A 25963-nucleotide genomic window follows, 5' to 3' on the forward strand; every position below is an offset into this window, starting at 1 on the left:
ATGTGCCAATAGTATACGAGGCTTTTGTAACTGTTCCCAGCCATCCTATCAATACTACTAGACAACTCAACTGCCAACACCTTTGTGGAAGTAAAACTTACCAGATAGAAAGGGGACCGAGGTGGTGGTGGGGGCTGGCGTCGAGGCCGGGGCCCACTGAACGAGGTAGCAGTGGGAAGAGGGCTGGGAGGACCAGAGCGCAAAGTCAGTATCTCAGGCTCATCCTTGGGAACAGGCAGCCGGTTTACCATGGTGACAGGTAAGGAAGCGGCACCAGATGCCGAAACAAGGGAAGACGCCTGGGAAGCTGGAGCCTGGGTTAAGGCTGGGGCCAGTGCTAAAGCCTGGGAGGCAGATGGACCCACACTGGGCACAGGAACTGGGGCAGGGCTCAAGGTCAGTGTTTGTACTGAAGTTGGGATCAGGAGTGAAGCAGATGATGATGCTGGAGCCAAAGTCAGTGTGTGAGCTGGAACTGCGCCCATTGGAGAACTTGGAGCCAGAGCAGGTGTTGGAGCCAGAGACAGTGTTTGAGTTGGACCCACTGGTCCTCCTGGTGCTAAAGACAGTGTCTGGGCTGGTGTTGGTACCAGGGATGATGCTGGAGTCAATGACAATGTCTGAGTTGGAAAGGGCCCCTGGGGGCTCCCTGTTGCCAAAGAATGTGTTTGAGACGGAGACAATCCACCAAGAGTGGGTGCTAAAGTTGGGGCTAGGGTCAATGTCTGAGTAGAAGCCAGGCTTGAGAGAGGTGATGAAACTGGGGTTGATACCACAGTTTGAGTTGATGAGGGAGCCAACACAGGAATTGGAGCTGATACCAGTGATGATGAGGATAAGGGGGTTCCTGGCATTGATGGCAGAGTCATAGCAGGAAGCGGAGTCTGTGATGGAGCCAGAACAGGAACAGAGCCTGGTGACGGAGCCAGGACTGGAAGCGGAGCCAGAGGAGGAGTTGGAGAAGGGCCCAGGATTGCTGTCTGTGAAGCCGTCATAGGAGCCAGAGAGGTGGCTAAAGCCTGAGATGTAGAAGGTGCTGGAGCCAGAAGGGAAGCCTGAGCTGGAGCTGAACTTGGTGATACTGGGAAAGGACTCGTAAGAGCTGAAGCTGGCACCAGGACAGGTGAACATGCTGGGGCCACAGCTGAGTTCAATCCTGGAACATGTGAAGAGGTGGTAGCCAACAACAGAGAGTGACCAGATGTCTGAGGTGGGGACAGGGCTGGAGTAGTAGCCAAACCTAGAGCCAAGGCTGACATTGATGGGGAAACCCCAGCTGATGCCAAAGGTTGTCCAGAGGCTGCTGAGACAACAGCCAGTGCTGGGGTCACACTGGTCAACAGAGCTGGACCTAAATCTGAAACAGGCAAGGGGGCTGTGATGGGGATGGTCAGTGGGGCAGAGGCTGGGACAGGAAGTGTGTTAGGGATAGAGATGGGAAGTGAAGATGACACAGGGACTGAGACTGTAGAGGACACAGGACTAGCAAGGGGAGAGGAATTATGAACTGTTATCGGAGAAGAGGCTGGCCCAGGGAGAGAGGATGGCATGTGCAGAGAAGAAGATATGGTCATGGGAGCAGCTCCGGGTGCTGAAGCTGTGGAGACATAGAGGACAAGTTAGCGTCATGAACATTTCCTACTGCTGCTATTACCTGTTCCAACCTATCCACTACTTTTCCAGAAACCCTTCCGTCCCATGACATGAGGTCAAAGATTCAAGGAATAGGGTCGCTTGGCCTTTCTTTCTCTAAGATTCTGACAAATATATCTTGGATTAGGTCAAGGCTTGGGATACATAGCAAATTAAGACAATATGCTAACAAAGGGATCCCCTATGACTAAGAAACCTTCAGGGCTACCAGTATTTTATTCATTTCTGATAAAAATTTCTGGCCTCAGCCATTAGGAACTCACCACTGACTTCAGGCGAAGGACTGTGGACCAGCTTGAGCAGGGGTCTCACCAGAGTGGATGTGGGCACAGGGGCACGAGTAGTACCCAGAGTAGGTGCGGGTAGACGGCTAGGGGTTAATGTAGGGCGTGACGTCAATACAGCTGGAAGCCCAGAACTTGAAGGCCGGGGTGCTGGTGCCAGTGGTGGAACAGGTGTCAGTCCATCCCGAGGGGCCTGTCTCACTACAATCTTCACCACGCCTGTATTGTTCACCATGGATGATGGCACTGCAAGAGGAAGCTACATTGAGAGGAAGGTAGAAAAGAAACAAGAGGCCCCGAGGATGGAAGAAGTCCAGGGGAAAGGAAAAGTAGCAGACAGATACTGGAGATACTAGCAAGGGAAATAACAACAAGGGAAGGCACAGTAGGCCCAGGGCATGCCTGGAAGGACCAGGGCCAGGTAAGGGCTGAGTAAATACAAAGGCCAAGAGCCTCACCCTGGTTAGCAGCAAGCGGAAGGCTGAGGCCAGTGGGGGCAGGGGTGGTGCTGGGGGTCGAAGAAGGCAGCACAGAGACAGGGGTAGGGCCAGGGGTCGGGGCCACGGCCTGGATGAGGGCCACATGGGCAGGCTGGCTGATGAGGTGGTGCTGCCCCCCTGCTGACACCAGGTGCACCACATTCCCTGGGTTAAGGGAAAACAGAAAGAGAAAGAGAGAAAGAAAAAAAGAAAGAAGCACCTATCAGCCCTAGGGCAGAGGCAAGATCAAGAGAGAGAGAATAGGCAGGAAGTAACAGCTCTAGAAATATCTTTTCCTATTTTTAGCAAAGACCCTTCCAACCATTCCCTCTGGCCCTACCCACCGAATCAAAGAAACATAAAGGCTGACATCTAAAAAGGAGTCACATAAACAAAGAAGACAGAATAAAGAGGAAAAAGGCAGGACAGGGGGTGGGTTTTACCTACTTTGCAGCGGGCGGGGTTGCCCCACAGCAAGCTGGCGCACCTGGGCACCAGTCAAAGTCAGTTTGTTGCCCTGGATTTGGAAGGTGAGAGGTTTGCTTCCCCCAGCACTAGTCACTGGACGTTGTGCCAAGGAGGCCAACTGCCCAATGCTGACCACTTCTCCAGCTACAAATAAAGAAAACCTTATGTACACACAGTCATGCTGTTCAAAACCATATCTCAGACCCTCTAACAAAATACATCTCTTTTTTTTTTAAAAAGATATATATATTTATTATGTATACAGTATTCTGCCCAAATATATGCCTGCATGCCAGAAGAGGGCATAAGATCTCATTATAGATGGTTGTGAGCCACCATGTGGTTGCTAGTAGTTGAACTCAGGACCTTTGAGAGAGCAGCCAGTGCTCTTAACCTCTGAGCCATCTGTCCAGCGCCCACATCTCTCTCTCGAACTTAAATCTTTCGCATAATTTGCCATGGTCAACAAACAGCCTCTACTAAGACCTTCTGTACCCAATGCCATTTCTTTGTAATTTCCTTTACATTCTCTAATGGCCTGCTGCTCATGACCTCTTACTCTGTATCATCCTTTTACCCTAATTTATTTCTATATATTTATATTTTTCCCATCTAGGAGATTGAACTCAGAACCTAACACATGCTGGTAAGTAATTTACCACTGAGTTACACCACTAACCCTCCAAATACTTATCTTGTTGAGTTTACAACTATTTACTCATCTCTGGGCCGTCTTCCCCATAGAATAAATTGAGTTGCTTGAGATCTCTTAATTATGATTTACTATTATGGAGCAAAACACCTAATGTGAAGTAGCTGCCTACAATTTTATGTTCTCCTAATCCTCTTTCACATAGGCCTGATAACTTACAAGGCAGACGAGCCTGCATTTCAGGAGATAAGATGAGGCGTTGTGGTGTAGAATTCGGAGCTGGCACTGCTGTAGTGGTAACAGTTGCTATGGTGGTGGAGGTGGTGGTAGCGGCAACAGGAGAGAAAGTGTAGCCTGGTGGCACTGTGAGGGGCTTCAACAGGCTGGAGGAACCTGGAGGTGGAGCTGGGCTCAGGCGAACTGGGGCAGGTGGGGCTGGCTTCAGTGACAGGGTTGGTGTGGGAGGCCGTGAGGTCCCACTTGTGACTCCCATGGGGGATGGCAACACTGCAGATACAAACATCTGTCAGATACATCTTGATAAACATCTTAGTTGGACTACAAAAGCATCCATATTACCATTTCTTCTAGACTTCTGAACACTATGCTCCCTAATCCTTGAACTCTTTAATTTCACTATTTTATACCCACGTGCAAGCCTATTCATTATACTTGGTTTCCTTTTAACTCACCCTGGGGGAGAGGGCCTGTATTTGGCTGCAAGGGAGACAGAAGAACAGGTCCAGGCTGCCGGGATGCAGGAACAACTGGGGTTCCGGCGGGCGGGGCTGACACCATGAGTGGTGCTGGCAACACTGGAGGAACTGGGCCAAGAGTAGGCTGGACTGACACCTCAGGGCCTGGAGGGGGGCGAACTGGGACAGGGCCAAGGGGGGCCCGTGGGCTATTCACCACCACTACTGTACGACCTTCTTGCTTGGGCACTGGCTGCAACATCCTATGAGGAAAAATCCAAGAATTAAATAGACACAGAAGAATAACAAATAACAAGAGAAATTAAGACAAGGCAGCAAAAATGTAAGCAAAATTAAGGAAGAGCTGAGAGCTCCTTAAAGAGAAGGTGGGGCAGGGAATCAGAGATAAGCAGAACAGACCAAGAAAAGAGAGCAAAACCACCAGCAACACAGGACTCGCTCCCACAGTTCTTCCAGTCATTTTGTCTCCCCAGGCCCTATAGCAAGCATATTCTGATGTAACCAGTATAAACTAACCTACCTTACAGTCTATTCCAGTTCCTCCATTAATTTCAAGAAACCCATCCCCTTATTCTTTAATGCAAATACCTGTTGACTTTCATCTTGACTGGCTTGGGTCGAGGCGGGGGATCAGGAGCTGTAGCTATCTCTAACAATATGCGGCGGGAAAGACGGTAACGGGGCAGAAATGTGTCAGCCTCGTATCGAGAGACTCGACCCTCCAGACCAATAAGATCAAACCGACCCATGTCAATTCGCTGCCACAAGAATAAACATAAAACATGGCATCAGTGGAACCGTTCTGGTAATATTATCTTGGATGTGACACCAAAAGTAAAAGTGACAAAAGAAACTGACAAACTGGACATATAAAATTTAAATGATGTGCATGGAAGAACACAGACTAAAAAGGCAACTCACAGAAAGGACAAGGACATCACTTATCTGGCAAAATGTTAATTTCCAAAGTATGCAAAAAAAAGTTATAGCTTAACTACAAAACTGGCTTAAAAAACAATTAGCAATGTCTTGGTACACACACATTTCCTTCCAATCACATAAATAATCGGTAAGTACATGACACGATGCTGAAGATTTTTAATCATTTAGAAAAATACAAATCAAAAGTACAATGAAATACCACTTCACACATTCGTGTAGCTAATATTTTTAGAAACCTTTAAGAAAGGATATGAACAGAACCCCTGTAATACTGCTGGAAAATGTAAAATCCATCGCAGCAGCTATGGATAAATAAGGCAGCTCCTCAAGGCATTAAGAAATAGAATTATGACATGATCTAGCAACTTCATTTCTGAGCACAGACTCAAAATAGAAAGCAGGAACTTATACAGATTATCTGTACATGTACAGCAGAATTATTCATAAAAGCTGAAAGGTGGGCTGGGTATGGCAGTATAAGCCTGTAACCCCAAGATTCAAGAGGTTGAGAGATCCTGGATTCAAGGACTACCTTGTACATAGCCACATCCTGACTCAAACAAATTGATAAAATGAATTAACTCATTCAAAAGGTAGAAGTAAGACAGGTGTTCACTGAGAGGTAAATAAGTAAATAAAATGTAACACTACCCACACAATTAAATACTATTAAGTCTTAAGAAATCTGTCTGAGAAGAGCATCTGATGCCCTGTTTGGCTTTGGCTTCTCCAACAAAAACTCTCACCTGGAATTCCTTGATTTCCACCCTGCTGGCCAGCCCTACAAAAACTCCCAGGCTGCTAGCCCCCACAGTGAGCCAATTCTTCAAGGTCAAAGTAAGGCTAGCATATATTCTGGAAGAGAAGTGAGGAAGTGAAGTGGACAAAATTGTGGGCCTGGCTGAGTCCTAGTTTAAGTTGCCCTCCCATACACAGGACAGCTGATTAGTGTAGAAAGGAGTCCTATATATCTAATAGCCATATAGTGAGCGGGCACTTAGTTCCACTGCAAGAGATGTTCATGTCTTATCTTGGGAAACTGCCAATCCTAGCCTCTAAGCTACACAGAGAAATCAGGTTTTGCTTTGCAGTTTATTTTCCAGTGGATAAAAGAGGGAATATGGAAGCTGAAGGTTGTGGCGCAGGACTTTAATCCCAGCACTCGCAAGGCAGAGGCAACTGAATTGATGTGAGTTTGAGGCCAGCCTGGTCTACAAAGCAAGTCCAGGACAGCCAAGGCTACACAGAGAGACCCTGTCTTGAAAAAACAAACAAACAACCCCCCCCCAAAAAAAGAGAGAATATGGGAAAGGGCCACGAACAGTTCCAGGGTTCTTAGATGTCAGTCTCATGGAACACGACTGAAATGTATGGTGGGAACAGGAGGCTCACCTACTGTAAAGGTTTACATCCACAAGTGGCTCCATTATTCTGCTGGAAGACCCTGAAGTAGGTCTGCTATTTTCACTTAGTGCTTGACTCTGAACTAGGGTTTGATCAGTGACCTAATAGTCTACCATATTCCCTAGGCTATGTGAAGAGGTAAAAACTGTATCTACTTCAAAGGCCTGGGCCTTTCCTGCACTTCAAAAAGACATAACCAAGGAGCTACATCCCCCCCTAGCCTCTCTATAGATTACATCTGATACTGCAAACACATGTTAACAAAGTGTTTTGTAGCCAGGAGGCAGAGGCAGGCGGATCTCTGTGAGTTCAAGGCCAGCCTGGTCTACAAAGTGAGTCCAGGACAGCCAAGGCTACACAGAGAAACCATCTGGGGGGGGGGAGGAGGAAGAAAAAAAGAAAATAAAAGCAGTTCTGAAAATGGATGGTGGAGATGATTACACAACATAAATGTCCTTGATGTCACTGAAATGTGGACTTAAAAATGGTTTAAAAAGGGGGGCTGGAGAGACGGCACAGAGGTTAAGAACAATGACTGCTCTTCCAGGTCCTGAGTTTAATTCCCAGCAATTGCATGGTGGCTTACAACCATCTATAATGTGATCTAATGCCCTCTTCAGGCCTGCAGGTGTATATGCATACAGAACATTGTATACATAATAAATTTTTTTTTTTTTTGGCAAGACAGGGTTTCTCTGTATGTACTTTCTTTGTGGACCAGGCTGGGATTAAAGGCATACACCACCCCCTTCATCCCCCCACCCCCCGACAAAACATGACAATAAATCTTTGAAAAAGGGGGGGGGGGTTTAAAATAATTTTATTGCATGTCTTTCACCACAATTACAAAATTAGGATATTCTGGTGTAATGGGACATGCCTGTAATGCTAGCACTTAGAAGGTGGATTCAGGTAGAATACGCGTTTGAGGCTATCCTGGAATAGAGAGATACTATCTCAAAAAGGTGGGAAAGAGCCAGACCTGGTAGTATATACCTTTGATCTCAAAACTGGAGAGGCAGAGGTAGGGGAAATCTCTTTAAATTTGATACCAGTGTGGTCTATATACTGAGCTCCAAACCAGCCAAGGATACATAATAAGCTACAATAGTACTAAGTTGTTAAAATGGGTAAATAATAAATGTGCAAAAGGTCAGGTCTTAAAGAGGCGGAAAGTTGGATAAGAAACTACTAACCTTAGGGACACCTACATACCTGGAGTGGATGGACATCAGTGGCCCTTAGGACAAGAGAAGCAGTGGTAAAGCAGATGCCTGGCGTGATGAATGGGGAGGTAACAGGTCGAGGGTCAAATAGATTTGGATGATTGCAGACTTTCCGCAACTGCATCAAAATGTTGATGACACTCATAAAATGGCCTGTAGCTAGTGTCTCCTTAGTTCTAGGGAGAGAGGAAAATAAATAAGGGACATTCTGACAGCTACCTGGATTCTAACCCAGAGTATCAAGGTCTACCCTCAGTACTCCCTTACGTGGTCTGTGCCATGAAGTCATCATAGAGACAGCGCTGGCGCTTGGAAAGTCGGCATCGGATAACATGCTCATACTTTTTGGGCATCTGCTTCTCAACATCCACTTTAACACGGCGCAGCAAAAAAGGTCGCAGAACCTAAAGGCAAATGAACGATGATAGCAGAGAGTGGGCACTACGTTCCCCATAGTCCAACTACATGGGTCCTGGCCCCACCACAGCAGAGTGCTGGTTTATCTCATCAGCAAAAAGTCATCAGGCATGCTACATATCAATACACACAGATGCAAACTCTCCACTCATGTAACTTAATGTTTACAGAGAAGACAAACAAAAAGATAATTATACCACAATATACAAAGATGCACCTAGAGCAAACTAACTTTGAAAGAGAGATGACTCACATTTCATTTGGGGGAATGACTATTTCTTACTGGACTGGGGGGGGGGGGGGAGCCAGGCCTGACAGCCCATGTGTCTGTAATTCCAGCCACTTTAGAAGAGCAAAGCATGCAACTTGCTTGGACCCAGGAAATCAAGACCAATACAGATAGATCCATACCAAAAGAATAATATAAATAACCAACCCAGGAGGGAAGCTGAGTAAAACTTGTGGCTCTGAGCCTGGCACATTAGCGCACACCTTTAATCCCAGCACTCAGGAGGCAGAGGCAGGTGAATCTCTTGAGTTCGAGGCCAGCCTGTCCTACAAAATGAGTCCAGGACAGCCAAGGCTACACAGAGAAACCCTGTCTTGAAAAACCAAACCAAACCAAACAAACAAACAAAACCCTTGTGGCTCTGTGCTAGTATATACAGTTCAGTATAAGAACCCTTGTTGTTTTGTTTTTGAAACAAGGTTTCTCTGTGTAGCCCCAGCTATCCTAGAACTCCCTCTGTAGACCAGGCTGGCCTTGAACTCACACAGAGATCCACCTGCCTCTGCCTCTCAAGTACTGGGATTAAAGCCCTACACTGCCACGTGGTATGAGGTGAGAGTATTTTTTTCTTAACATGCCTAAAGGCCCTGGATTCAAGTGCCCTTAAACAACAACAACAACAACAGCAACAAGTGGCCTTGACAGTCTAGAATTCTACAGGCAAATAAATCTGTAATCACAGGATAAAAATCTCCTCATAGGAGAGGCAGGTCCATTTCTTTGACTTCAAAAATAGCCTGGTCAGGACAATCAGGGTTATGTATAGAGACTGTTCAAAAATAAAAATCTTTTCTTTTTTTCGAGACAGGGTCTCTCTGTGTTAACCTTGGCTGTCCTGGACTTGCTTTGTAGACCAGGCTAGCCTCGAACTCACATCGATCCACCTGCCTCTGCCTCCCGAGTGCTGGGATTAAAGGCGTGCGCCACCACGCCCGGCTAAAATAATTAATTCTTAAAGGCCATAATCTTCAGTATCAATGAAAGAGAATTTTTAAAAAATGGTAGTCATTAATACTTCTTGGTTTCACAGGGTATGGTGGTACAAGACTTTAACCCCAGCACTTGGGAGGCAGGGGCAGGGGGTGAATCTTGCTGATCTAGAGGACAGTTGGTTTACAGAGGGAGTTCCAATACAGCCAGCCAGGACTACATTGAGAAACCCTGTTTAGAAAAATCAAAATCGGGCTAGAGAGGTGCCTTAGCGATTAAGGGCACCATCTGCTCTTCCAGAGGTCCTGAGTTTCAATTCCCAGCACCACATGGTGGCTCACAACCATCTACAATGAGATCTGCTGTTCACTTCTGGCGGGCAGTCACACATGCAGGCAGAACATTGTATACATAATAAATAAATCTTTTAAAAAAAGAAAAGAAAAACCAAAATTTAAAAAAAAGGGGGGGGGAGGGGAGGCGTGTTTCAGAATGCTAAAAGCTAACTGTTTAAAAACTGGAAGAGCCAGAGACAAGCCCTCTCACCCCCACAAAAGAAAGAGCCAAGAGATAGAGCTCAATAATAAAGTACTTACTTGCCTAGCACATGCTAGAAGGCCCTAGATTTAATTTCCAGTACCACAAAAGGGTATAGTAGAACATGCCTTTAATTTCAGAGCTCAGAAGGCAGAGGCAGATGGATCTTTGTGAATTTAAGGCCTATATGCCTGGTTTGCACATAGAGTTCTAAGATAGCCATGGCTACACGGAAAGACCCTATCTCAAAACAAACAAACAAACAAACAAACAGTAACAACAAAAAAGCCTCTGGAGAGATGGCTCAGAGGCTAAGAGCTCTTCCAGAGGTCCTGAGTACAATTCCCAGCAACCACATGGTGGCTCACAACCATCTATAATGTGATCTGGTGCCCTATTTTGGATTACAAGTGCGTATGCAGGCAAGGCATTGTATACATAATAATAAATAAATCTTAAAACAACAGCAACAACAAAAATAAAACCCAAACAAACAAGCAAAAAAACCTCCACATTAAACAAAGTAGAGATTGGGGCTAGACATAGTTCTGTGGTTGAGAGCATTAGCAGTTCTTACAGAGAACCTGGGTTCGATTCCCAGTATCACATGGTGGTTCAAAACCATCTGTACCTCCATGTCCAGAGTATTCAAACTCTTCTGACTTCCTTGAACACTGGGTATGGTGTGTGAAGCACATAACATATGCAAGCAAAACACTATACACATTAAAATAAAAACCTAAATAAATGTGTCCAGATAAAGAGGAACCAACACATTATCAAGTCCCAAAGAAAATCAGGGAAAAACGTTCCAACTATAGAAAATTAAAAATGGCTAAGGTAAGGCTGCTCAGCTTGGCAATGGTTATTCTCTAGAACAGCACAGCTTGACAACTTAGTTTAGCCTAGTGCTAACTTTACCTCGAAAGTTTGACTAGGCTTTGCCCTTAACTTTTACTATACTTCAGACGGGCCCTACCTTGTGGAGGCGTTTGACTAGCCCTTCATTATATTCTTGGCTTCCCTCAATCATGCCAGTTAGAGGGTTAGAGAACCATTCCTTGAACTCTCGATGAGACTGGAAGACATGCGGCATCAAAAAATGCATCAAGGACCACAGCTCCATGAGGCTGTTCTGCAAGGGGGTTCCTGTTAGGAGTAGGCGCCTCTGGCTGTGAAGAGTGAAGGAATTAGGATGAGGACAGTCGGAAAATGCCAACTCCTGAGCATCCTTAACATAGTTAACCCCCAGGCAACCAACCCTTCATGCCAAGACAACTTTCCCATAAATCTCTGTATTTATCTTTACCTGTTGAAGTTAAGCAGTGACTGCCACCGTTGGGACTTGAAATTCTTGATGTTCTGAGCTTCATCCAGAATGAGATAACGCCAGTTCTTGCGACGAAAAGCCTGGTGATCCTGCAGTACCAGCTTGTAAGATGTGATACACACATGGAAAGCATTGGGCTTGGTCCAGCCCTAAGAGGTCAAAGAGAAAGCAGCTTATAATGGGATGAAAAAACAAACAGAAAAGCACAAGGGGAATGGGAAGACACGTTAGAAGTACCCAAGGACGGAATCAGGTTGGAAGAAATAAAATAGTACCAGCAAGAGAAAGGGGCAACAGGAAAATGAGGCAAAGTAAGTCAAGTGAGGACAGGGTCTACACTGAAGGAGACATCAATAAGGAAGTGAGCACATGGAGGTCAAACCTGACGTTTGAGCTTCCTCTCCTTCTGAGCGCCATAGTAAGTGAGGATTTTAAAGCTGGGGCACCAACGTTTCAACTCCATCTCCCAGTTCAACATCACGCTGGTGGGAACAATGATTAAATGGGGACCCCAGTTACCTGTTGAGCAAAAGAAAAGATGCAGTAAGATTATGTAAGCCTCACACCTCTGGTTACTTCAACCTTCCAATGCTGCTTAAGACATCAGCACCTATGTTGTCCTTTACATAGATACTGGCTAGACTCAATGAGGCCACAAACACAGCAGTAAGAGGACAAGTATTTCCGTTTCCTGCAGGTAATATCACTAGTAAACAAGTTGCCCCCACTAATTAACCACAAGGCCCCGAGAACAGTCTACCTTTCTCACAGGCCAAGTGAGCAAGTAAGGAGATGGTCTGGATTGTCTTCCCCAGTCCCATCTCATCTGCAAGAATGCCATTCAGTTTCTTCTCATACATAGTAACCAGCCAGTCAAGGCCAATGTGTTGGTATTCTCGGAGCTGGCCCCGAAGGAGCAGCGGAATAGGCGTCTTCACCTAATAGAAAGGAAGTTATCACACATGGTGGAAACAAGGCACCTGTTAGCAGGAAATAGTAAAACAAGGTATGAGAAAGTAGGATTGTAACCTGTGGATACCTGGGTAGTGGCCAAAGTATAACCCTTGGGCTGGAGACTTTCAGCTGCTGCAGCAATATCAGTGATCTCTTTCTTGGGCCCTAGCGCAGTGGTAGGACCTGGAGTGGGCGGTCCACTGCCCCCATCTACCTCACTCCTTTCATCATCCCGAGCGAGTAAGTATTCTACCCCAAAATCATCATCATCATCATCGTCTCCCTCATCATCCTCCTGCTCTTCATCTGCTTGACTCTGTGATTGAGCATCCTCAGACTCATCAGACTCAGATTCTTCCGACTGTGAACTCCCACTCATTTCTTCTTCTGAATGTTCATCTTCCTCATCCTCACTCTGCTCCTCAGCAGAATCTAAATCACAAGACCAAAGCTTAGTAAGCTGTCTGTCTAGCCCAGCCCTCCACAGCTGCGCTCTGAACCACAGTTACCTGACTGACTGCTACTATCTTCTTGAGCTGACTCTTCAGCTTCTCTTGTTTCCTCTAGTTCACAGTCAGAACTATTGGCTTCAACGTCATCTTCATCGTCACTAGCTGCAGAGCCTGGAGCAGAGGCATCAGAGGCATAGGCTCCTGCATACTGCTGCAGCAGCTCCTCCATTGAAAGCTCACCTGATGAGGATTGGGAAACAGGCATTTTAATGCTACTGGTTTATTTTACCTAGGTTTGATCTCTCAGGTCTAGAGGGAGACTACAGAGTTTACCTTTAGCAACAGCTAATAAAACCAATCCTTATACCAAGCATGGTAAGTACAGAACCCTCCTGAGAAGGACAGTACCTACCCTTATGGACTTCCCCTCTCCCCTCCTTACTGCTGATGGCTTATTATCTGTTAGTAGCACACAGATCAAATATTAATTACTCGGAACTATGTCTCTATAGAAGTGGGCAATGATATGGACCATTCTGTGAGGACTATGTGCATTCAATCTTCGGCTTCAGGTTTTAGACTTTTCATATTCTTATGTTGCTCTATTCTGCAGATGCTCAATATCCTTATCATGGTGCCTAATCACATGACCATAGTGTTTCTTCAAGGCACGCAGTTGCTCTCTAATTTTCTCTCAGAAGTTCCAATCTTCATCATGCTTCTCAGACAGAGTCAGCAACCATGTCCAGGCTTCCTAACGAGTTTGAGCTCAATCCTCAGTTTGCAGGATCTTGACTCCCTAGATGCCAAGTCATGCTTGAACACACCCTTTAAACTTCAGGTGAAATATTACTAATATCCTGCTACAGTGGCTCTTCTTTCAACTGAGCTCTCAGATCATTTCAAACTCCTAACATAACCACACAACTTTTTACTTGTGACTTTCATTTATTAATCTTTTTGTTGTTATACCTGAGTTACATGAGAAATATATAATAATCAATAACAGATAAAAATATATGACTTATTGTGTATTTACCCACCGATTTTCAGCACAGTAGAAACAGGAAGCAGATTTTCAGTAAAATATCTGATGAATAGGGCTAAAGAAATGGCTCAGAGGTTAAGAGCGCTGAATGCTCTTCCTTAGGTCCTCAGTTCAATCCCTAGCAACCACATGGTGGCTCACAATCATCTATGATGAGATCTGGTGCCCTCTTTTGGAGTGCAAGTATACATGCAGGCAGAGCATTGTATACATAATAATAAACAAATCTTAAAAAACCATCTGGTAAGTGTCACCTTCTCGAGCCAACTCGCTCAGTTCTATGGCATGATCCACCTCCCCTTCCAACTGCTCCTCAGCTGCTATGGTGTCCTCTTCATCCTCTGCTACAAAAAGAGAATGAAGTTTCCATTATTCTTTGGTCAGCCACCAAATGATAATTCCAAAACCATGGTCACATATAGTCCTGGTTTAAATCTCAGTGATAAATAAACAAAGACATAAATGTAGGAAAGGGATTTGTAGGGAGGATGGAGGGCTGACAGGGTTGGAAGGCGAGAGAAACCAAAATGCATTGTATCCATGTATGAAAATGTCAAAGATCAAATCTAACTAATTAAAAGAGAGGGCATTGTTGGCACACACCTTTAATCCCAACACTTAGAAAGCAGACATAAGCAGATATTTGCAAATTCAAAGCCAGCCTGGTCTATACAGTAAGTTCTAAGACAGCCATAAATACCTAATAGACCCTGTCTCAAGAAAACAAAAACAAAACAAAACAAAACCAACAAAATGACAAAACAGGCTACACGTGGTGGCACACACCTTTAATCTCAGCACTCGTAAGGCAGAGGCAGATGCTGTGAGTTCGAGGTCAGCTTGGTCTACAAAGCAAGTCTAGGACAGCCTGGGCTATACAGAGAAACCCTGTCTCAAAAAATCTTAAAAAGAGGTCTGACCTTCATCTTCATTGGCAGTAAACTCTTCATCATCTTCCTCTGGATGCCAACGCCGTTTGTTGCACTGGGTGATAGAGGAAGGAGGAGGCTTTGCCTGTATGGGAAAGGGTAAAAATGCAGGAGTTAACATTTGAACACAAAGTTGAAAGTCAGGTGTTACGGCATAAGCCTTTAATCCTAGCATTGGGTTGGCAGAACAAACTCTGTAAGCTCAAGACCAGCCAGGTTTACACAGTGATTTCCAGGACTTCCACAGAGTCAAAAAAAAAAAAAAAAAAAAAAAGGCCGGGCACGGTGACACATCTTTATTCCCAGAACTCAGGAGCTGAAGCAGGGGAAATCTGTGAGTTGGAGGCTAGCCTGGTCTACAAAGTCAGTTCCAGTATAGCCAAAGCTACACAGAGAAACCCTGCCTCAAAAACCAAAACCAACCCAACAAGGGATTTGAAAGGAACAGATTTGAAGATCAGAAAAGCATCACTGTTCCCCTGAGTACAGCTGCCACTGGTACAGTATCAGGGCAAGGATGTAATCAAGGGTTTTCTCTCAGCACCAGCTACCAAATCCCGATCCTACTAATTAAGGGAGGACCTGTGAAAAGTGCTAGGAAATAAATAAAGGAGGACCAGGTATGGGGGTTCATGCCCTTAATCCAAACAGTCTAGAGGCAGAGCTCTTTGAATTTATGGCCAGCCTGGTCCACATAGTAAGTTCCAAGCTAGCCAGGGATACATAGTGAGGCCCTCTTTCAAAAACAAAATGAAAACCGGGCGGTGGTGGCGCACGCCTTTAATCCCAGCACTCGGGAGGCAGAGGCAGGTGGATCACTGTGAGTTCGAGGCCAATTTTTTAGTCCTAAGCTACAAAGTGAGTCAATGACAACCAAGGCTATACAGAGAAACCCTGTCTCAAAAAACCAAGCCAAAACAAAACAAAACATCAAAATCAAAACAAAGCCAAAAAACAAAAAAGAAAGGGGAAGACCATTGAAATGGCTAAGTAATTACCAGCAAGCCTGACAACCAAAGCTTAATCTTTGGAACTCATGTATAGGTAGATTAAAATCAATGTCACAAAACTGTGGTCAGCCTAGTCTTCATGAGTGCCAGGTCAGCCAGGACTACATAAGCAAGATCCTGTCTTAAATAAATAAATAAATAAATAAATAAATAAATATTAAGGACTGGAGTGATGACTTATCAGTTAAGAACCCTATTGACCTTCCAAAGGACCCAAATTCAATTCCCAGCACCTTTATCAAATGGCTGAAAACCATTTCTAAGCCCAGGTCCAGGGGATCCGAAGACTCTAGCCTCTGCTGTCATCTGCACTCATGTATGCATATCCAAACACAGACATACAACTACACATAACTACAAATCTAAGAACCCATAATATTTTTTTTAGAAAGTAACAATAACAGGGAAGAACCTTAACATGCATACATATGGACAATGGTTCAAAGATTCAAAAGATGTTTTTCTGACACAGGGTCATTATATACCTCATGCTGTCTTAGAATTCACTATGTAGACCAAGCTAGTCTCTAAGATCCACCCGCTTCTGTCTCCTGAGTGCTGGGATAAAGGTATACGACACTTCCAAAGTTGACATCATCTAACAATTTACACATACATATATCTTGCACACTTGTGCATGCTTGTGGAAACCAGAGTTGACTGTGTCTGGTGTCTTCCTCAATTACTTTTCATTGAACTTGGAGCTCACTGATTCAGCTAGAATAGCAAGCCTTAAGGGATGCTCCTATTTCTGTTCTTAATGCTGAGATTACTGGAATATACTACTGCACATTCCTTTACATGGGAGACTGAGGACTGAACTCAAGCACTTCACCAACTAAGCTGTCTCCTCCCCTAGCCACTTTAAAAGTACAACAAATGATTCCAATATATTATCAGAAACCTTGCCAGGCTGCAACTTGGTTTGCCAATCATCATCTTCCCTAGCAATGAGATTCTAATTGTCCTTTACCTGGATTCTCAAAACCACGCATCACCCTAAGCCCAGAGGGTTAGAGCTTAACTTTCCATCTATTATTTCCCCTCAGTCTTCCTTCCTGTACCTCTTCTGCACATACCTCTAAATCCTGAGCAGAATCCTCTTCAGCATTTTCCTCAGGTCCATCATGGGTATCACTGTCATGAGAAGAGGGTGTCTGACAGGGGCTAGAAGGTCCACCCAATAGCTGAGGGGGGAGGGAACGGAGGAGCTCTTCCAGCGGCAGTTCTCCCTCATGTCGAAGCAATTCAATCTCGCGCCTCTGTGTCTCGGCATCATTGCCTTCTTGCTGTTCTTCAACCTCAATGGTCTCCTCATCATCCTCTTCTTCCTCTTGGGGTTGGAAGTCCCCATCTATAGCAGGAGAACAAGGTCACAAAGTCCACGGGCCCTGCAAGCCACAGGGTGGGTTTTTCAGCTCTGGAAAGGGCACATGGGGAAGAGTAACAGGACCAAAGAGCACACACACCTTCATCATCCAGCCGAGAAACGGGGGGTGGAGGACTGGATGCTGCTGAGGAAGAACCAAGACAAGGGGAGGAGCCAGCTTTGCTGGAGGCTAGCGGCTGGTTAAGGCTCTGAGACAGAAGGTCTGAGTACTTTTCAGTTTGCCCTACAATGAAGTCCAGATGCAGGTCCAAGGCTTTCTTACGTTTTTCTTCAAGCCGGGACTGTTGTTTGAATTGTACCACCTACCATAATCACAAAAGACATCAGTCACCCACATAGTCACTTGTTTATACACTGTTAGCCAAGTATTTAGGGATACTACCTCTGCGCCAGGTTTTGATCTGGTCATTCAGAAAAATAAGCTAAAAATCCTAAAGGGGCTTCTGATTTACACAGCACTTCTTTAAAACAAACAAACTAGAAACTAAATAAAAACAAGATACATTTAGTCTCAGCAGAGGCAAGCAGACCTCTGAATTCAAGGCCAGCCTGGGCTACAGAGTCTTCAGAACCCAAAATTAAATAAACAATATAAAAAATAAGAGTATGTGGGGTTACCAGTGTAGGTCAGTAGGAGAAAACATGCCTAGGGTAAACAAAGTCCTAGGTTTGGGGGCGGGGTCAGTCTTCTTTACCTACTAACAAAGAAAAGGAAAACAGCAGTGATAGTATGTATGTATGAATGGCCTGGAGGAGCCAGGAGCGGTGGCACATGCCTTTTATCCCAGCAGAAGATTCCCCTCAAACAACCTCCCCCTCTTTTTTTCCGAGGCAGGGTTTCTCTGTATAATAGCTCTGGCTGTTCTAGAACTCACTCTCTGTAGCCCAGGCTGGCCTTGAACTCATGGAGATCCACCTGCCTCTGATTCCCAAATGCTGGGATTAAAGGCACGTGTGTGCATGCGGAACCACTGCCCAACTAGGCAGATCTCTTTGAGTTGAGGTCAACCTGGCTTACAAAATGAGTTCACTTTGTATACAGAAAAACCCTTTCTTCAAAAACCAAAAACCAGCCGGGCGTGGTGGCGCATGCCTTTAATCTCAGCACTCGGGAGGCAGAGGCAGGCGGATCGCTGAGTTTGAGGCCAGCCTGGTCTACAAAAGCGAGTCCAGGACAGCCTAGGATACATAGAGAAACCCTGTCTCGAAAAACAAAACAAACAAACAAAAAAAAAGCCTGGAGGTTAAAACACAGTGACCAAAGCACAAACTCAGCTGCGTAAGGCATTGGGTTAATAAAATTAAAACCACAGACAGGAATGCTGACATACACTTTTAATCCCAGCCTTTAGAAGGCAGAGGCAAACAGGTGTGGCGGCGCACGCCTTTAATCCTAGCACTTGGGAGGCAGAGGCAGTGGAATCACTGTGAGTTCGAAGCCAACCTGGTCTACAAAGCGAGTCCCGGACAGCCAAGGCCACACAGAGACAAACAAACAAAAACAGAAGGCAGAGGCCGGCGGATTGCTGTGAGTTAGAGGCAGCCTGGTCTACATAGAGAATAACCAAGGCTATGGAGAGAGACCCTACCTCAAAGAAACCAGAACATAAATGTAATTGAAACAATCTAAATTTTTTAAAAACTAGGGCTGGAGGCTAGAGAGATGGCTCCATGCTTAAGAGTGCTTACGAGGACTGTAGTTTAATTCTCTGCATCCACATCAGGCAGTTCATACCTGCCTGTAATTCCAGCTTCAGGAGATCCAACATCTCTGGCCTCCAAGGTCACCAGCACTCACATGCACATCTCGAGCCCATATATAGACATACACAGAATTAAAAAATGAAAATAAGCCGGCGTGGTGCCACACGCCTTTAATCCCAGCACTCGGGAGGCAGAAGCAAGTAGATCGCTGTGAGTTTGAGGCCAGCCTGGTGTACAAAGTGAGTTCAGGACAGCCAAGGCCACACAGAGAAACCCTGTCTTGAAAAACCAAAAAAATTTTTAAAAAATTAAAAAAATAAAAATAAAAATAAAGAAAACTAAAAACTTGGGATTAAAGAGATGACTCAGAGGTTAAGAGCAGTACTGCTCTTCCTGAGGGTGTTTGGTCCCCAACACTTACATCAGGTGACTCACAATAACCTAGAACTCCATCTCCCAGAGACTCAACTTGCACAGAAAACTCATACAAGTACATACATACTTAAGTAAAACCAATAAATACACCTTTTTAAAAAGTTTTTAATCTCTCAGCCTAACATCAAACACTTTCCTTCAACAGTCTAGAGGTAGAGGTAGGGAGATCTCAAGGGCAGCCTGACTCCACAGGGGTTCTAGGATAGCCAGTTATTGAGACTGTCTCAAAAAACAAACAAGCCAAGCCGTGGTGGCGCACACCTTTAATCCCAGCACTCGGGAGGCAGAGGCAAGTGGATCTCTGTGAGTTCAAGGCCAGCCTGGTCTACAGAGTAAGTTCCAGGGCAGCCAAGGATATACAAAAATGCCATGTTCTGAAAAAACAAAAACAAAAACAAAAAGCCTAGACATGGTGGCTAAACCAGGATTTCTCTTTTGAACTACATAATTTCCAGGCCAGTCTAGGCCACAGAAAGACCTATTCTCAAACACACACACAAAAATAGGGAAGGTAAGATGGCTCAATACCAAACCTGACAGCCTGAGTGAAATCCTCAGCACTGAGAAACAGAAACAAACTCCCACAAATTGACCTTTGATGTCAATACTATGTGTGACATGGTTTGTGTATGCCCAAACCCAAATACACACACAACAAATGTTAGCCACCTCCACCACTGCAAACAATTCCAAGCCCAGGTCTTGCTAGATGGGCAACACTCTCAGAACTCAGGAGACTGAAGATGGTTTCAGACCAGCATAGGCTACATAGAAAGATCCTGTGTCAAAAACTACAAGACAGGCTGGGAGTCGTGGTGCTCGGCTTTAATCCCAGCACTCAGGAGGCAGAGGCACGTGGATCTGAGTTCGAGGCCAGCCTGCTCTACAAATAGAGTTCCAGGACAGCCAGGGATACACACACACACAAAAAAACACTATCTCAAAAACAAAATAAAACAAAAAAAAACCAAAAAACAAAAACAAAACAACAAAAAAAAAACCCTCAAACAAAACAAACACTGCAGCCAGATACAGAAAACTGAAGAAAAGATTCACGACCAACCACCATGCTGGTATACTCCTATATTCCAGCACTTGAAAGGAAAAAGGCAAAAGATCAGCCTCTGCTGATCTCAAATTCAAACAGTGAATTTAAAGCTAACTTGGTAGACAAGAGATCCTTGTTTCAAAAATGAACAATAAAATGGCCCTTAGAACGTGGGAGGATCTGGAGTTCAAGGTTATCCTTAGCCACATAGCAGATCTGCAGACAAGACACCCTGTCTCAAATCTGGAATAGTAAGAAAACCTGTGAAATACAGAAATACCCTTATCTCAAACAATACAGTATGACAACTTTTTATACCACAATATGTATCATCAACAATCTAAAAATATTTAAAATTCTTCAATTGGATGCTCATTTGTTATATGTATTTTATACACTGGACTTGAACATCTCCAGATTAGATGTCCACAGGGTGTCACAGATCCAACCATACAAGCACAATCATGGGAGATGAGTGCTTCAGAGATAATTACAACTTAACTGTGAGCAGCAGGGACTTTAATGGCGTAAGCAAGTAAATAGCAAATGTGTTTTAGAAAAAAGCATAGTACATACCCTGCAAAGAGAGATGGTCTAGAAGAGTCAAGGAGTCCTATTCACCCCAAGTATACAACAAAGTATGAAACAGATTGCTGGGCACTGTTCCCAATGTTTAACTAAGTAGGTAGGAAAAGAAGGCCAAGTCCTCCTTCCTTGTGACACTCAGCAGTAGAAAGGTCATAAAGAGCTGGAACTGCAGTGTTTGGTTCCTCAGTAAGCTTTGGTCAGCCCTGTTAACATGCCTCTCTAACCTAGTCCAAGGCCACCCCCTTTTTTCCAGCCACATGCTCACCTTCTCCACATTGCTCCAGAACTGCCTAACATCCTTGGCCATGGCAGAAGCAATTCGGCGTAGCTTGGCCTGTTCCTCTCTCCGGGCTCGTTCCTCTTTTTGTCGCTGTTCTTCATGGTGACGGATCACCATCCGTACCACCTACAGAAATTAATAACCCAGTATGAAAATGTTCAAAACTAAATCTCCCTATCCACACAATCAAAGAAAAATACAAATAAGGGCAAGAAAAGCCAGATTTTAAGGCTTACCTACAAATGAAGAAAGCACCAAAAAGGGAGGTGGGGAGTTAACGAGACAGGGTTTCTCTGTATAGCCCTCCCTGGTTGTTCTGGAACTCACTCTGTAGACCAGGCTGGCCTCAAACTCAAATTCACCCCTCTGCCTCCCTGGTGCTGGGATTAAAGGTGCGTGCCACCTCCTCCCAGCTAATCATTAAAGTTTTAAAAGCACACCTGAAAAAACTATATGAACAGTACAGCAAATGAGACATACCTTCCGGGCCACACCTCGTTTCCATCTGCGCTCTTGAGCAAAGTCAGCAGAGAGCCACTGCATCTCTTCACATAGATAGTCCCAGTGGCCTTTAGGGCGGGGAGGCTCTGGCACTTTAGGCAGCCTTTTCAATGACCAGAATCCCTCCTTTCGTAGTTCAGCAATCCGAGTTTCAATTTCCGCTTCCTAATGTGGGGTAACAACATTAATGGAGAGTCCCTGGACACACAGCCATCTCACTGCCCTGGCTGACTTTCTGACCACTGAATGGCTTAGTGCTTTATACTCATGCCAGTCCTACAAGGCACTAGGTTCTGTTGGGAGTGGTAAGGAGGCATACAGGAAATCAAATTACTGTCCTGAGACCATACACCTAAAGAAGAACTGGGAAGCCAAATAGGTCTAGAAAGCTGAGCATGGTAGCACACGCCTTTAATCCCAAGACCTTGGAAGGCAGAGGCAGGCAGATCTCTTTGAATCCAGGCCAATCTATTCCACAGAGCAACTTCCAGACCAATCAAGACTACATAATGAGACCCTATCTCATAAAACAAAACAAAATCACCCAAAGCAGCAATTAAATGTTGACATTTGGCTGGGCATGATGGCACATGCCTTAATCCCAGCACTCCAGAGGCAACAGAGGCAGGTGGATCCCTATGAGTTTGAGGCCAGCCTGGTCTACAAAGTGAGTCCAGGACAGCCAGGGATACACAGAGAAACCCTGTCTCAAAAAACCAAAAAAAGGGGGAAAAAATGTTGGCATCTGCCTTCCACACTCAAGCATCTAAATACATAATACAATATATAATAATAAAAACACAAGCCATGATTTCACGCTCTCTTCACACACTCTCTGAAAACCCTGAACAAAGGTAAGATCTAGGAAAACATTCCTAAGGAAGCTATAAGGGGAGTGCCTATTTCATTTTTAACTCTAAAAGGTCTTTGTCATTGTAGAAACCTATTTCTTAGAAATATGATTTCATTCAAATTTATACACTGGGTTGGTTTGTAAAAACACTATTTTGGAGAGCAAAGGATATAGCTTATCCTCAGCAAGTATAAGGTTTTGTAATTAATTCCCAGGTATTGGGAAGGGGGGAGAAAGCGAGGGTGGAAGCTAACAACAATGACAAACAGCAGATGGGGAACACGTCACACAGAAATAGCCAATAACTGTAGAAAAAGTTATTTTTTACTAAAAGCTTCTACAATTCATTAAATTTCTGATGAAGAATACTAAGAAAGAAAAAAAAATTGGGGACAGGGGTTTCTCTGTGGAGCCCTGGCTGTCCTTCACTTTGTAGACCAGGCTGGCCTCGAACTCAGTGATTCATCTGCCTCTCCCTCCCAAGTGCTGGGATTAAAGGTGTGCACCGCCACTCCTGGCAGTAATAAAATTTTTAACAATTGGCTTTTTAAAAATTCAGAGAAGGCTATTACACAGAGAAACCCTGTCTCAAAAAACAAAAAGATTCAGGGAAGGCTGGAGCAATGACTCAGAGATTAAGGGCACTGATTATTTTTCTAAAGGTCCTGAGTTCAATCCCCAATAAGTACATGGTGGCTCACAGCCATCTATAATGAGATCGTGTGTCCTCTTCAGGTGTGCAGGCACAACACTGTATACATAATAAATAAAACTATATTTTCAGGGAGATGGAGAAATGGCTCAGTGGTTAAGAGCATTGGTTACTCTCCTAGAGGATCCAAGTTCAATTCCCTGCACCCACATGGTTGTCTGTACTCCAGTTCCAGAGGCTCTGACACCCTCACTTAGACATATCTGCAACCAAAACAGCAATGAACATTAAAGAATATAATTTTTAAAATTTTTCAGAACAAGCCAGGAGTATGTTAACTAATCTTGGCACTTTGGGATGCTGAGGAAGGCCACATGAGTTACACGGATTTCTAGATTTAGGGCAGTATGAACTGGAGTTTAAGATCCTGTATCAAAAACAAACAACACAGAAAAGGAAGAGGCAGGCAGAAGAGGATCAGGAGTCCAAGCTTACAATGGAAAGCAATCCTGGGGGAAATTTTGTATGGGGGGATGGAGAGGGAGCACAGACACATTGAGATAGATCATCAGTGCTTGTTGTCCAAACCTGGCGACCTTGACCTTAGTTCTATCTCCAGATCCCATGTAAAGATAGAAAGAGAGAACTAACTCTACAAAGTGATCCTCATACAAGCTCACACACCCAGTATGCACTTGCATCAACATAGTTAATAATAACTGAAAGAATTAGACGAGGTGGCATCACACACCTTTAATCTCAGCACTCAGGAGGCTGAGGCAGGCCTATCTCTTGAGATGAGTCAAAGTTAGCCTGGTCTACAGAGTGAGTCCCAGGACACAGGCAAGGCAATACAAAAGCTACACACACACACACACACACACACACACACGTCTGAGGAGATGGTGCTCGCCTGTAATTTCAGCACTCAAAACTGCAGAGGCAGATAGCGCTCTGTGAGTTTGAAGCCAGCATGTTCAACAAAGAAAGTCTGGTAACAGCAGAGAATTTGCCATACGCACACCCTCACCCACACAAATATATACATACATATATATACACACATACACACTATCTTAAAAAAAAAAGAAAGACAAAAGAATTACAAAGGTTAATGGGCACCAACCCAAAAGTTCTAAATGGGTAGATAGAAGGGAATCTAGAGAATACCTATTTCTACTGAGCTTCCATATAGAGCTTCCAGAAAGCCTAACAGGCTACAGACTGGACATAAATGTGAAAACAATAAATTTTAATACCATAACAATTTACAAAATACTTCAGTGTCTAACTTCTTTCTTAGATTAGTTGATGGTTCTTGTTTTGTTTTTCGGCTTTTTGCTTTCTTTATCTCACACTGTAGCTAAAGCTGACTCAAACTCTCCAATCCTACATCACCACCCCAGAGTGTGAGAAATAAAGGTTAAAGGTACCTTACCTCTTTTTTAAAAATGTTCTGCTCTGAGATAGGTTTTCTCTGTGTAGCCCTGGCTGTGCTCAGAAATCTACCTCCCTCTGCCTCCTGAGCGCTGTGATTCAAAGTGTTTATCATCACTGAGCCTAATTTTTTCAATTATTATTATTATTTATATTTTTTTTTTAAAAAGACACTGGCCAGGCTGGAGAGATGGCTCAGAGGTTAAGAGCACTGGCCGCTCTCCCAAAGGTCCTGAGTTTAATTCCCAGTAACCATATGGTGGCTTACAACCATCTATAATGAGATCTGGTGCTCTCTTCTGGTGGGCAGGCACACATGAAGGCACAACATTGTATACATAACAAATAAATAAATCCTTCAAAAAAAATAAAAAAAGACACTGGCCATTTCATATAGTTAGGGGCCTAGTTCTTCCTTGACTTTAAATCTGGTAACAGAGCCTGCCGAGATGGCGCACGCCTTTAACCCCAGCACTTATGGAGGCAGAGGAGGTGGATCTCTATGGGCTTGAGGCCAGCCTGGTCTATAAATCAAGTCCAAGGCTATACAGAGAAACCCTGGCTCAAAAAACAAAGAAACTAAAAACCACCCCCAAAAAGGGGAACACTTGCCTAGGACTATGAAACCTCAGTTTAGGCCAAGGGAAGGTTGGCCGCTTTCTTCCTTTCTTTTGTTTTGTGTGTGGGTGCCTGTGTGTGTGTGTGTTTGCACACTACTTGAATGCCTGGTGCCCATGGAAGCCAGAAGAGGGAGCTGGATCCCCTGGGACTGGAGTTACAGTGATAAGCCACCCTGTGGATCCTGGGAATGGAATCAAGGTACCCTAGAAGAGCATCCAGGACTCTTAACTGCAGAACCATCTCTCTAGCCCTCAAAGAAAGGGAAGATGGAAGAGAGGTGTTAAGTTTATTTAAGCAATATGCACAAGGCAAAAAGAAACCTACACCCTAAACCAATGCAAAAAACAAAGACACATACAATACCCATGAGACAAGATAGTTAAGACAGTCAACTCCCACAAATTTTCCTGGGCCTTCCCAATACGTACATGTTTGGCTTGCTCTGCAATTTCTGCATGGCTCTTTTCCCACTTTGGGCCCCTGTTGATCAGGTCAGCAGCCTGGGATAAGCTGAAACCCTCCAGTGGAATTGTGGTACCATCTGGTGGGCCTGGAGGTCCATCCAGAGAGGAATCTTGAGCTATATGTTGCGGGGAGATGCCGCCCGCCCCACTAGAAGCTGGAGAACTAGATGAAGCAGGGGACACAGGATTGCTGCCTGTCATGCCGTCCGACACCATCTGAAAAGGGGAAAATGGAGAAAAAGGATGCTAAGCATTGCACTACTGTTTTGT

The 25963-nt window shown here is 44.5% G+C and overlaps 1 protein-coding gene across 6 annotated transcripts in view; it reads right to left on the minus strand.

The window, feature by feature from the left end:
* The window catches only part of SRCAP (Snf2 related CREBBP activator protein), a 59517-nt gene that overhangs the window by 24182 nt on the left and 9372 nt on the right, over positions 1-25963 (minus strand). For 3 of the 6 annotated variants that reach the window (XM_084772746.1, XM_084772747.1, XM_084772750.1), the window contains 22 exons: positions 25658-25909; positions 21646-21831; positions 21151-21291; positions 17190-17412; positions 16800-17074; positions 14702-14795; positions 14036-14125; positions 12791-12973; positions 12367-12713; positions 12088-12265; positions 11710-11846; positions 11307-11476; positions 10977-11169; positions 8092-8228; positions 7814-8000; positions 4841-5010; positions 4229-4494; positions 3756-4043; positions 2864-3028; positions 2396-2581; positions 1917-2183; positions 102-1597 (listed from right to left, as the gene is read on the minus strand). In XM_084772746.1, the coding sequence (XP_084628872.1) occupies positions 102-1597; positions 1917-2183; positions 2396-2581; positions 2864-3028; positions 3756-4043; positions 4229-4494; positions 4841-5010; positions 7814-8000; positions 8092-8228; positions 10977-11169; positions 11307-11476; positions 11710-11846; positions 12088-12265; positions 12367-12713; positions 12791-12973; positions 14036-14125; positions 14702-14795; positions 16800-17074; positions 17190-17412; positions 21151-21291; positions 21646-21831; positions 25658-25909 (5631 nt within the window). The remainder of the gene's footprint in view (positions 1-101; positions 1598-1916; positions 2184-2395; positions 2582-2863; positions 3029-3755; positions 4044-4228; positions 4495-4840; positions 5011-7813; positions 8001-8091; positions 8229-10976; positions 11170-11306; positions 11477-11709; positions 11847-12087; positions 12266-12366; positions 12714-12790; positions 12974-14035; positions 14126-14701; positions 14796-16799; positions 17075-17189; positions 17413-21150; positions 21292-21645; positions 21832-25657; positions 25910-25963) is intronic. The other 3 variants (XM_084772749.1, XM_084772751.1, XM_084772748.1) reach the window with 2 other exon arrangements.

The sequence above is a fragment of the Acomys minous genome, assembly GCF_964271855.1.
Source record: "Acomys minous genome assembly, chromosome: 2".
Classification (NCBI taxonomy): Eukaryota; Metazoa; Chordata; class Mammalia; order Rodentia; family Muridae; genus Acomys; species Acomys minous.